The 13407-nt window shown below is 41.0% G+C and overlaps 1 protein-coding gene across 1 annotated transcript in view; it reads left to right on the forward strand.

Annotated features, from left to right (window-relative positions):
• AACS (acetoacetyl-CoA synthetase) overlaps window positions 1–13407 on the forward strand; it is a 41133-nt gene continuing 27726 nt past the window's right edge. Inside the window, exons 1-4 of the mRNA XM_086761350.1 lie at window positions 1–239; window positions 3159–3262; window positions 7414–7534; window positions 10493–10606. Coding sequence (XP_086617476.1) covers window positions 122–239; window positions 3159–3262; window positions 7414–7534; window positions 10493–10606 — 457 coding nt within the window. The 5' untranslated portion in view covers window positions 1–121. The remainder of the gene's footprint in view (window positions 240–3158; window positions 3263–7413; window positions 7535–10492; window positions 10607–13407) is intronic.

Raw genomic sequence — 13407 nt, forward strand, 5'->3', positions numbered from 1 at the left:
AGGAGGGGCCGCGCAGTCAGGGCCGAGGGGTGGCCGGAAGGGTCTGTGGTCTGCGGTCTGCGGCGGGGACGGTCGGTCGGTTTCTCATTTTGCTCGCTCGTTTCCTACCGCAGCCGCCGCCATGTCCCGGGAGCCCGAGATCATGGAGTCGCAGGTGATGTGGGAGCCTGACACGAAGCGCAACACCCACATGGACCGGTTCCGCGCTGCCGTGGCCAGCAGCTGCGGGCTCCGCCTGGGTGAGCGCCGGGGTGGGGGCGGGCAAGGAGGCCCTCGGGCTCCGCCTGGGGCCGTGCTCCGGCTGTGGGGGCCAGCGGGGCTCTGCTTTCCCGGGGCTGGCCTTGCCGCGGGCCGTCCGTCTGCCCCTACCCCGGGGAAGGGGGCACGGTGCCCGCACGCCCCCCGGGGCATTGAGGGGCCTGAGTGGTCCAGGCTGCGAGCGCGATGCTCTGCCTGTGCGTCGCGCAGAGGCCTGCGGTGCAGCATCTCGCTTAGCGTGGAGGTGCTTGCTGCTGGGAAATGCAAACAGCGTTATCTGTTCCCGGTGCTGCTGCTGGACGGCAGCCCGGCGGCGTCGGCGCTGGTACCTGCCGTGTGCCCGGGGCCGCTCCTGTGCGCGGCCGAGGCCCCGCTCGCAGGGATTTCCCGGGATGATACTGCGGTGACTTCGTGTTTTAAGGGGATGTGGGAAGGAGGGATTGCTGCCATCGTGGCTGTGAGGTTAATGTAAGCCTTCATATGGTGCTTTAACAACATGTGGGTGAGATCTGAGTGAAGGCCATGCTCATCTTTGTTTATGAAGGTATATTTTTGTAATATTTATCCTGAGAAGTGAAAGGTGGTGTCTAAGTTGGTTCAGTGGTGGAAGCTAAGCTGTTTTGCTCTGTGTCTGCCTAAGCTCTTGAACTTCAAGCTCTGGTTCGTGCTCATTCAGAAATACCTGCATGGCTGTGAATAGGTGTGCGGTCCCTTGACTTGGAAACAACCTGTCAGCTTTGAGTTTTGCCTTGCTGTGGGTCGGGAGTTGAACCTCCAGAGATGTCTTTCAGCCCAGACTGTTCTGTTTTCAGTGACTGCTTGCTGTAGGTGGTGTCTCCAGGGTACCAGGAGCGCTGGCTGTGTGGACTTATTCGCATCATGAGCCAGGTGGACTTCAGTGCATGTGGAGGTCAAACCCTCCACTTCTGACTGGTTTGTTTCATGCTGTGCATTTTCCCTATGTGTCTGGGGACCAGATTGCTTGTGTAGCTTTCCTGTAATCATTTGTTTGATGGAGGGAGTAGTTTTGGCAGGTGGCCTGACAAATTTTTCAGTCCAGTATAAATGTCTGTGATACGAGTAGAGATATTGTGGAGGAGTAGCAATGTGTCTTGTGTTTTTAGCAGCTCGCGTCTGGAAAACAATTGTCCTTCTTGATTGGGAACAATGTGTGGGCAAGCCATGTTCTTAGTTTGACTGCTGGGGGATTTCACATTTGAACTCGAATGTATAGTGTCTTATTGTCCTGCTACATAGCAAGCAAGTTACTACAGTATTTTAGCTAACTCTCAGTAGAAGTGTCATTAACTGGGGCTTACATGATTGAGATTACATGCTGTTTCAGATAGGCTGCCCATATTTGTGGCTATAACAACTAGAACTCCTTTCACCCCATTTTGAAGTGGCTATTTCTACTCAAAAGTGGATTCCTGTGCATGTATAGAAACCTTTGTCTGCTTCCATTAGACTTGAACTGATGTTCATTGGTTTGTCTGCTCTTCAGTGATGAAGAGTGGATTCTTATGTAACGTTAAGATGTGAACTGATGGAGGAGAGCTAAGAGCAGTATAACCCTTTAAACAGCATGGCTCTGTCCAACCCTGAAAATGTAGTAACAGGGTGCAGTGTTTGATTGCTGAATAACAGGTCTGTGCCCTGAAGGACTTGCATGCTAAAGCTCATTTGGGAACAAACTGTATAGACAAGACAGAACAAACTGTTCGTGTTGTAAGAAACCAAATTAGTGGTTACTTGTAGCTTTTTGCATTTGTCAAATGGTTCAGAGCATGCGCTACAATTAATGTTTGAAGGAGGATGTGGAAGCTTGGTCTTTCCTTTGGTAAAGTCTTATTCCCACACCAGTGGGTATGCAGTGTACAGAATAGCGAAGAGTAACTTGGGTGGAGTGTAAAAACAAAAAAGATAAGTAGGAGGCTGAGATTTGTGCAATATGTAGGCAAAAGCTGAGTTATGGAGAATTTTGCCTTTGCTTCTACTATTTCAGTACTACCTAGGGAGTAATATCACACTGATGGAAAAGATTGAGTGGATAAGATGTGGAAGGGACAGACTGGGTGGGGAAACAGCTGAAGTGATCAAGCGTGTGTAGCAGTGTAGAGATTATTTTGAATGTTTTTCTCTTATAAAGCTGGAAGATGTCCTCCTTGTAGGAAGAGGGTGCAAAGATGACTTCTGAAGTAATCAGCTGGATAACAGGATGGCAAACCAAAGATAATTGGAGAAAATTACTTCAAGTGGTTTAGCTGAAAACATCAAATAGAAACACAATTGGCAGAGCAGGAAAGTGCTACTACCATCACTGATGGCAGATATTCATATTTAATTTGGCTGCTGACACAGCTTCAGACAGCATGGACATGATTTGGAAATGTTGCTTTTAAGCTGGTGATGAGGAATTAGCTTCAGTTATTAATACCTAAAACTTTACAGACTTAATTTCAGTATTTAGTTTGAATTGTGGTTTTTTTGGTATTCATTCCTCATGCTATTTCATTTGTCTCTGATATAAGACTTAAACTGTTCATTTCCATATTTTTAATATCTAGCTAGTAAACACCTTGTTTAACTTCATTCAGGCTGGTTTAGCATGAAGAGGTAAGCTGCAATGTCAGACCCGTTATTTATTGAGGAATAATGCGTGCTTCCTTCGTAACAGTGCTGTTAATATGAAATGGTGCCATCTGTGCAGATATTCAAGTAGACTTTCTGTTGATGCTTCTAGTCGCTTGCCTTTAACAGAAGCAATCTAATTGGTGATCAGTTTTATCTTACTGGTTGTTCTAGCCACAGATTTTCCCCATCTGGGATATCCCTAATTGTAGTTTGTCTGAAGTCTTGTAATTCTCTATGTAATGCTAATGGGTGTCTATTACTTCTAGCCAACTACGATGACTTATACCAGTGGTCAGTGGAATCCTTCTCAGACTTCTGGGCAGAGTTTTGGAAGTACAGTAACATCGTATGTTCTCGCCTGTATGATGAGGTAAGTAAGTGTTATTTTAAACAGTCAAGTGCAACACAAAGGGGAAATAAACCAATTTTGTAATCAGTCGTTTGACCTGATCCCGGAATCTTTGCAAGTGGCATGAAGAATCCATCGGGTGTATAGCCCTGAATTTCCTTGTGTGGTGGATGGTGATGTTCTGTTGCTGGTATGCTTCAGGACAGTGAAATCCTCAAGTTCTATTTTCCTAAACAATTCTGCTGTGGTTTCCTTGTAGTCATGTGCTCTCACATACCTTGTCAGTCCTGGCTGCTTGAGTCTACCAATATACTGCCTTCTGCTTTAGGATAATGCTGGTAGAATGTAGTCTTGATTTTGTAAATGCTGGCATGCAGTCAAGTTCATGTTTATGTTCTCTGAGTTAGTTTACCTGATAAACACACCTGTTCCACTCTGGTTTTGTAAAACTGGTTATGGAAGTCTCTGCAATCAGATGTAGGCTTGAAATTTCTGGAGGACTAATAGTGGTTGGACAAAATCACAGGTGGAATACCAGACCATGCCATAGCGTTGCTTCAGGATAAAGGTGAATTTGAAGCTCTTACAAATGGAGGGCAAAGCTAGAGCTGGTGAGCAGTCCTGGTGTAAGATATCAACATCATCCTGTGGTTTTTCCGTCTGAGGAAGATGATGGACTAATTACTTCAAAAGCTTGATGCAGAGGAGCCTTCCTGGGACTTAGCAGAGAGAAGACTGGACTTGTATCTTAATCCTTGGAGCCCATCCGTTCGAAGCACACTTGGAGTACTGGCAGCTCTTCAGAGGGAACTGGTAAGTTCCTTTTGCCTTTTTCTGTCTCAAGTTTCTGTACTATATGATAGATCAAGTGGTTCCTCCTGCCATGAAACTGCATGCTCAGGTGTCTTAATGTGACCCACCCTTTAGAAGAGTGAATTCAGCAAGAATGCAACAACTAGCCTGCTTCTTGAAGTAGTAGTCTAAAGACTGTCAACACTTGATCTTTTATTTTTTTTTTTTCTATAGATTGTAGTTCAAAATCTGGCCAGATCTTGATTTGGATACTGTCCATTTGTCTCTACGTGTTCTGTGCTGCTAGCAAGGCTATTCTGTTATTTCCACATGAATGCAAATTGTCCTGAGTAGTTCAGAGGAGCTATTTTGCACCCACTGAGCAAGCTGGACAGTAACACTTCTTGTTCTCTTGTCTTACAGGACTGGTACTCCTGGAAGTCTGTCCCTCCAGACACCAATGGCTGAACTGGGAGACTGAAGCAGGCAATGGTGGCCTAAAAATGGATGTTTCCTGAGGATGGGAAGCAAGAAGATGAGGATGCCTTGAAGGCTTTAACTGGACTACCTCTGAGTTTTTAGGCCCCTGCATCCTGCTTCTACAGGGGTTTTGATGTGATGCGAGATTTTAAAACAGGAGAGATAGAAGCTGATAAACAAGTACTGCAGAAGAAGATACTTGACTGACTCTTTATGGATATTGCTGCTTGCCTCTAACTTTCTCTTGGTGTCAGCGTAGTGACAGCTTCAAGGCTTGACTCTGTCTTTACTGAGCCTCAAAGCTGACTTGCTGTTAGTCCTTACTGCTAATCCATTTCAGTTGTGTGTCAGGAGTAAAGACTGGTCACAGTAACTGAGCTGTTCTGTGTTAGCTGAAGAGCTGAAAAAATTTAAGTGTCTTACAACTTGATCGCTGATGCTTGGATGTAAGCATCGTGCTTTGAGGAAAATAAATTTTTTCTTGAACTAGAATGGACTCCTTTGTTCCCAGATAGTGAAACAGTTTCTACTTTCACAGGTCATTCTAAGAAAAATGGTGACATCTTGTGTATATATGATACAGGCAGCCAGTGTTTTAGTTAAACTTAGCAAAGATTTTAAGTATTTGTAGACATGAGTGTCACTCTGTAGCAGCTGATATCGATGTCACTTCTGAAAAGAACAAAAGTACTTGGCAGTGTGTGAAGCTATACTGGCATGGCAGCATTGGCATTGTTATGCATGTTCATGGGTGCGGAGGCTTGGGAAGTGGTCACTGGTTAGCTGTGGTGAAGAGCAATTGTGGAGCAGGAGCTGGTGACATGGGAGTACAGCTGAGACGTGACATGTTCCTCTAACCACCCAAAGTGGCTTGGTGGGCCTTAGTGGTGCTGTGAGGAGGAGGAGAGCCTTACTCCTTTAATAAGGGGTGCAGTCAGCAGTACTGCAGACAGCACTACTTTCCTTTTCCTGTGGGCTTGCTGGGCATTTGTTGGGACTGTAAGAAGTGAAAGGTGTGTTGCTATGCTGTGTGTTTTTATAGACTTGCTAGAACTGGGATCTTCCACTAAACTATCAGACTTGGAGTTTCTTTTGCTTGCTGAGACCTTACCTTTAAGGGGGAGATCACATTCTTTGTGAAGTACTGCTACCAAAGAGACTGGGCTTAACTAGGAGTCATAGGTGTTACCTAAGTAGAAAATAATGAAGAATCAAGTATGCAAGCCCAGCACCTTATGCTAGTGGAGCTCTTTGAAGGTGTGTTCCACTTGAGGAAAACAATAGGGTTATATTAGATCTTGTCCTGGAAAATGCTGAAAATGTTCTGCTTGCTCTCCTTCAAGTAAAGGAAGCCAGTAATGAGTCAGTTTTAAGAGTGGCTTCTAATTACTGCAGTAATATATGTTGGTATTAAAAAATATTTTTGCAGCCTGAGTTGATAAACTGTAAATGTTATAGGTCAGTTCTACCCAAGTGTTACAAGCAAAGAAATCCACTTGAGTTGTCACTTCTAGAAAATTCATTTGAAATAGTCATACAGTACAGCACTCCCCTGTGAGCTTTAATGTCTCTTACAAAAATTAACTTTAGGATTGCCTTCGGTAGTGCATATACTGCTCATCTCAAAGCACAAAAATAGTGAGCTTTCTGGAATGGGAGGTATTTAGAGTTGTATCTGGCTTTCACAAAGCCTTTTACTTGATTCAAAAGAATGCTATTTCTGTAATGCATGTGCAGTCCATGAGAGAACCTGAGGGTATAAACTGAGGCTTACAAAAACAAACTAGAAAATGAAGTTTCAATTTAAAGTTTACAAAACACATGGGCTGCTGGGCAGTTAAATCTCTAATAAATGATGGAGTGTTTTGGAAGGAATTTATGTACCTTTGACTAAGGGTAAGGTGTGCTCTTTACCTATCATTGTTATTAAACGTACAGTCTTAACTGACTTACCAAGGGGTAACTTAATATTTTGAGGCTTAATTAGTTCTAGATGGAGGAAGCTGTTTCAGCTTAAACTGAACAAAAGTCACATATTTTTGTGACTTTTTTCATTGTATTTTTCAGTTCTTTACATGTGTTAGTCCTAAGTGGAGAATTACTCAATATGAGCTTATTAGGTTGTTGGACCCTCTTTTTAGAAAACAGCAAATCAGGGATGGTGGAAATGCGCACTGTCATGGTTTGTAGCACAATATTTATTAGTTGTAGAGGTTAGTAGCAGTACTTCTGCACTCTGGAGGAAGCTGTGGAGTACTTAAATGTTTACTGCAACTTAATCTTAAACAAAAATAGAGAATTGGAATAAAAAGCTTGAACTCTTTAGTTACATTTGACTATACAGTTAGTTTATTTAGTCTAGGGTTAATTTGAATTACCATTGTCTAAGTTCCTGATGTTGGTCTTTGTACCTTGTGACTCACGCTGGGGAAGAATGGCTACTCACACCTTCCTACGCTTTGATTCCTATGAGAGGGCGGCTGGCGCGTCTGGCCTGGTAGAGAGCTGCGATGTGCTGTAGCTCTGTCAGTTTGAGATGTTCCCAGAGGAAAACCTCAGTGTGCATTGTGGTTTGCGTGTATCTTGTGGTCTGAGTGTCACCACAGTGGTTTGTTTCACTGGGGAATTTAAGGCTGGTCTGAAGGTAGAACTGTCAGCAAGGAAATCTTGCTAATTTTGTTGTTGTGTCTTTGCTTGTGACAGTTAAAAAAGAATTAATCTTTCCAGGGCTGTAATTACACAATCTAGTGTCTGTTTGCCATCTGTAAGCTGGGAGAAATGATTCTTGCCTAATAGAGTGTATGACAAGCTTGGAATTAATTAGCTGATTTCTGTACAATGCTCTGGAAAAAAAATACATTACAGTTTTCCAGGAATGTATTATACTTTTTTTTTTTCAGGTGGTTGATACATCTAAAAGTATTGCAGATGTCCCAGAGTGGTTTAAAGGTAGCCGTCTGAACTATGCAGAAAATCTTCTGAAGCACAAGGACAATGACAAGATTGCACTGTATGCAGCAAGTAAGAAAATTAATGGCTTGTATTTATTTATAGTTCACAGGACTTATAAACAGCTCTGCTTTTTATGGAACCTTGGAAAAAAACTGGCTTGGGTGAGGAGAAAAGAGGCAAATAAAGTCGTAACTCTACAGAATCTACAACACAGCTCCACAAAAACTAGCAAAACATGCTGTGGCAATATAGAGAGTTCTGAAAAGCCCTTGGAAACTAAATGAAATTTTCTTAGAATGTGCTTAACTGCGTTAAGGTAGCAGAGATTGTGCTGTGTTTAGCGTCACTCAATATTTGGGCTATTTCACATTTGTCGTAAGTGCTTGCCTAATGATTGCCTTCAGGAAGTATTTTGGTGCTGTTGCTTGATATTGTCCTTCCTACCCTCTTCCTATGCCTTTTATCTTAGGAATTCTAAGGACTATATGAGGCGTAGGTAGGAATTAACTCTACTTTTGACAGTACAGAAAGGAAGGATAGTTACATGTGTGGAAGACTTGGAATTTCACTTTTCTGGAACACTAAAGCTCAGTCTTAATTTTTGTTTTGTTATACTGGAGAAGATTGAAGTCTAGTAAAATCTAGGTATACTCATAATGAGGATGGTAATGTTAAGACAATCAAGTCCTTCCCTTTATCTGCTGACTTTAGTAACTTTAAAAATGATTCTAATCTCTGTTAGATAGGATTAGCTTCTGTGCAGGTGTGTGAGTGCTTCCTTAGGGAGTTGGTCTCTGCTCCCCTTTTGCTGGACCTAATCCTTATCATAAGGATAAGGACCAAGTGGTGATGCCTCTTAACTTAACAATAAACAGTGCAGCCTTACAGCTCACTAGGAGAGAAAATTATGCAGAGTGATGGATTGATTGTGTAGGTGTTGAAAGTCTTAATTTCTGATTTATAACACATGGAGATCAGTTTTTTAATTACATATGCTTTACTGCTGTTCTGATAGCTTTTAAAAAACAATGAGACAACAGAATTGTATTTTTTTCAGCAGTAAGCTTACAGAAGACTTATCAGTTGCATTTTACTGCTTAGAGGTATTGAAAGAAACCTCTGATCATGTATATATATATATATTAAAGAAAAAAATAAAAATCAATGATCAGTTCAGAGAGAATGGGAAAAATCTGTGACCCAGTTTTGGTGCAATAAGAATTGATCTGCTGAAGTCTGATAGGAATGAGGCTTGTAACAGAAAGCTGGCTTCAAAGTGAGGAACTGATTACTTTCAAGTTTTGAGATCATTAGGGAAGCTTCTTATATATTTTTTTAATGGAGACAAGAATCAATGTGGTTAAGTGTATCTTTTGCAACAGCTGAAAAGCAAACTGATCAGTAAGTCAACACTAAATGTGTGTAGAATTGATGTGATTGATTTGTTAATGTTGAAAGCTAAACATGCAACTTAAGAAGTGCAGTTAAATACTTTGAGTTCAAATTATTGAAGGAATTATTATCAACTTAGTGAATTATTTAGTTTGATGTGTGATTACCTTGTCCCTGTAGATCGTGTTTCTAGTTAAGAAGTCATGGGGTGTACTGAAGACTCACTGCCTTCTGTTGCATTATCACAGGTGATAACACTAAAAGGGGCAAAACTATTTTGCAGTTGAATACTGTGTCAGTGCTGGAGCGAACACATTTACTTCTCTGTGGTGAACAGACTTCCACCTGCATTTCTTTTCATGACCTTCTGCTGCATTTAATCTTCTTAAGATCTCTTAAGTCAGAGTATTGTTTGTTAACCCCTTGCTGCTAGGTCACAGTGATGTTTTGGGAACCCGTGTCAGGTTCGTGTATTCACTAGGGACGATTCTGTGGGAGCAGTGTAGGTGTAACAGAGCACAGGAATGTAAATGTAACTTTCCTAAACCATTTAACTTGTTACTGGCTCCCGCTGTTAATCTAACTTGTAACTCCCTTCTGGGGGCTTTAATCATGGAACAAGATCAGAGTCCCACTTCCTGTTGTTCTGTGGGAACACAGGATCTGTCAGTAGTCCCTTCTCAGCCTTCTCTCTTGCTCCATGTAAGTCTAAGTTTATGGGGATGAAAGTCTAAGGCAAAAGAGTGAAGTGTTCCCTGTTTAAGGAAATCAGACTGATGGTAGCTGTTCTGCAAGGACCTGCTGTACCAGGGCATGCAGTACATTTTTGTTGTGACATACTTGGCACGTGTGCTTTTGGAAGTGCTGGATACTGGAAACAGCACAGGCCAAATGGTTCGCTGGAGTCGCACTGAGGAGTTACAGGAAGGGACCTTTAAGATGGCAAACTTTGCCTTTCATAACATTTATATTTGTTCATTTTGTTTCAGTAGTGATTTATTAACAGCTTATGTAACATCTGACATTCAGTACAAAAATGAAAACACCCTGCAGATCTTTACAGAGATGAATGGAGCCCAGTTTAGTTTATTTGCTTTGTGGTATGTTGGCAAACATGGATATTTAAAAGGCATATTGAGAGTCAGGCATTAGTAACTATATGTGCGTGATTTTCTAGTCAGTGGTGACTTGCCGTAATAAAACCTGAAGCTGGCACCTTGCTGCTGCCTCCTAGACCTAATGAGAAAACTGAGCAAAAAGGGAAAATGAGGTTGTTCTTTCCATGTTAGAAGGTCACCTTGGTGAGTGCACTCTATTTATCATGAATGCTAATCATGAATCTAATTATCATGAATTTTCAGGACACACATTTTGCAGGTGTATGTTCCTGTCTTTAAAGATGTCCCGGTGCCTGCTGAATGAATACTACTGATTAACACTTGATTCCCATTAAAAAGAAAAGCTTGATACAGCATAAGAAGAAGGTGAAAAGCAAAAAAAGTATAATTATTAGTGGAAACTCTTTTCCTAAAGTTGCTTTATATTCTTTTTCTTCCAGAGTTAGTTGTTTATACTAGACTCTCCTTTGTTGCAGTGCATAATTTCTGACTGGTTGTTTTAATTGTCTTTCCTCAGAGGAAGGCAAGGAAGAAATCTTGAAAGTTACTTTTGAAGAACTGAGACAAGCTGTAGCTTTGTATGCTGCAGCCATGAGGAAGATGGGAATAAAAGTAGGAGACAGAGTTGTGGGTGAGTAACTTTTTTTTTTTAAAGGACAGAGGTAAAATTTTCTTGAAATATGCAAGTGAGTATCAGGGTTATAAAAACACAAATATGAAATACTGCTTCACAGAAATATTCTAAAGAAAAGGCTTTTATACTGCTATATTTACACTTGTATGAAATATGCTTCCAGAAGGAAGGAGCATGGATTAGCCTGCAAATTCTCTAGTGCTGGAGGGGGAAGGAAAATACCTCATTCAAAGCTTCACTAAGGTCTTCTTCATAAGTACTCCATGGAAGCGGAAGTGATGAAGACTTTGCATCTGACTGAGCCTTGACTCGCAAGGTCTGGCAGATTCACATGGGGGTAATTTTGGAAATTACGGTCTCAGGTTCGTTGTTCTGGTGCCAGCTGGCAGTTACTGAGCCCATGGCTACAGGTAGTATGGTGCACTGTGAACTGCAGTTCTTGAGGAATGGACTTGTACTGCCTTCTGCTGCCAGCGCTTTCAGGAGCAGTGACTTCCAGAGCAGTACTTGTGAACAGCTGGTGAGCAATAACTTCTCAAGTCACACCAATGCAGAGCTTAATACTTAGAACCCTGTGATCCTTTCAATAACTTAAAAAAAAAATCTAGAGTAATATTTCCTGTCATAAGGCTGTCATGTGGATTTTTCTGTGTAAACAGTTTTTTGTCTTGCGAACCGCTTGTATGGTATATTGTCCAGGCATGGGAAGGAGTTATTCAAGCTCCTTGACTCCTGCCTGGTAGTTCTCCTGATGTGTGTATCAGTCTTACTACTGGAATCACGTGTTCTTTGAGCAATACTTGGCTGTTACCCTAAATATGTGTAAATTCTTAGGTGATGCAAATCCCAAGTGATGAAATGGGTTTGTTTTCTGTATGTCAAACCAGAGCTCAAACCCATGTGCTTCAAAAACAGAAGGCTATGCATTATTATTTTTATTAAACTCACAAATGTGACCTGCAAGTGTAAAATAAACTCGAGAGCTCATACTTCAAGAATATAGTATGGGTATTCTGTGGAACTGGTAACTGAACACTTAATTATCACAGCTGGTGGAGTCAGGAAGATTTGTCTGAGTGACAACTAAGTTAAGATGCTCTAATTTTGTCTCCATTTTGAGTCATAACGCTGTCATGTTCATATCTGGCAACTTGTTGAGCAGCAGCAACCTCTGAAATGAAACTAATAAATATGAAAACTTAGAACTGAAGTATAGTGTTCCGCACTACCTGTCCTCTAGTGTGTACATCAAATGGTAACAATGGGTTGTGTGTATTTTAAAAAGTTGCCCCAAAGATATTAGCAAAATGATATTCAATTATGCATGTGACTGGAAACTTGAACATTATGAAACCAGTCAAAGTTGTAGTCAAGCTTTTGTTGACTCCTTTTAGTGCTTTCTGTAAATATTGTTTGTTGTTGTGGAGCATACCAAATGCATTCTTTTTTTGAACTTTGCAATAAAACTTCTCCTGATATGTACAAAACAAGTTCAGAATGCTCTGTTTTGTAAGACTGCTTGTGGGCATTTAATACACTATTCCTTCTTGTTTTAGAAGTAAAAAAAGTCATAACGGGGGTCTCAAACCAGTTCACCAGTGTATATTGCTGGTTATGCTAAAAAGAAGGATTGAATGTCATGCATGATTGACAGAAGGGGTGCTCTGTACCAATTTCAGATCCCATAATCTGATGAAATGTGTTGTGGGGAAGTGATGGACAGTGTAGAGGAGTAATTACTGGATATGTTTTCATGTTTTGTGTAAATGAAAACCATGTGTGAACATGGTACGATGGGGGAGGACAGTAGCTAGGAACTCATGAGTAGTGTCAGCTGTAGCTTTGGTGTGTTCTTGTGAGTAGAAACCTGCTGTTCTTTGCTGCCCTAATTCTCAGGTTAAACTTTTTTTTAGACTTTGCATATTGATGTCTGATGCTAAATCAGAAGGCTTTAATCTCTGGGAAGAAAATATTGCTCCCTAGGGTAACAGATGTAATAGCACTGTTTAAGTATGACCAGGTGCAGTCACATTTCATGAAAACATTCATTCTGAATTAAGATTAGTTTTATCTGCAGGAGATTTTGTGTTCTAAGGTGTGAATTAAAGTCCTGTTCACAACCTGATGAATACTGCTTAACTCTTCTAATCAAAACCAGTTAGAAATACTACTGGCTTGGGAAAAGAAGACAGAATGTGATGCTGTTGTTTTGTGTTCATCTTGTGAGCAATTCATAGTAAGGTATACTAGGAAGGGGAAATGTGCTCTGTAGTTGAGAAAATGTGCTGTTGAAATATAGTTGTAGTCAGTGGTGCTAATAATTAAGCTAATGATGCTATTATCATTGTAATTTTAATAACAGTTCCTTTTACTTAGTGACTGTGTTTTGCTTAGCACAACTGGAAGGTGGCTGATTCTTGAATCTTGTTTGTTGTTTTGGCAGCTCTTATTTTAGTTAAAAAACATAGTTGATACTTTAAAAAGATAAGATTGTATGAATAAACTAGTATGCTTTAGATACCGCTTATTTTTATTTATCCAGGTTTTTTACATGCTTGCTCAAGGTAGCAGTTCCAAGTTTCTATTAAATTCATCCTTAATGTCAGGGCTTCCTTCCACAGAAAGCGTGGGATTTCAACTGTTCACTTTGCCCTGTTCTTGGAGAGAAAATGTATGTGTTGACTTGGAGAAGCCTGGAAGGAGTTTTAGTGATTTCAAGACGATATGCAAATTGTGATCTCTGGCTATTTGATGGTGTCACTGTTATTTAAAAAACAAACAAACAACAGCAAAAAAAT

This window comes from Chlamydotis macqueenii, chromosome 17, assembly GCF_036417535.1.
Source record: "Chlamydotis macqueenii isolate bChlMac1 chromosome 17, bChlMac1.mat, whole genome shotgun sequence".
Taxonomy (NCBI): domain Eukaryota; kingdom Metazoa; phylum Chordata; class Aves; order Otidiformes; family Otididae; genus Chlamydotis; species Chlamydotis macqueenii.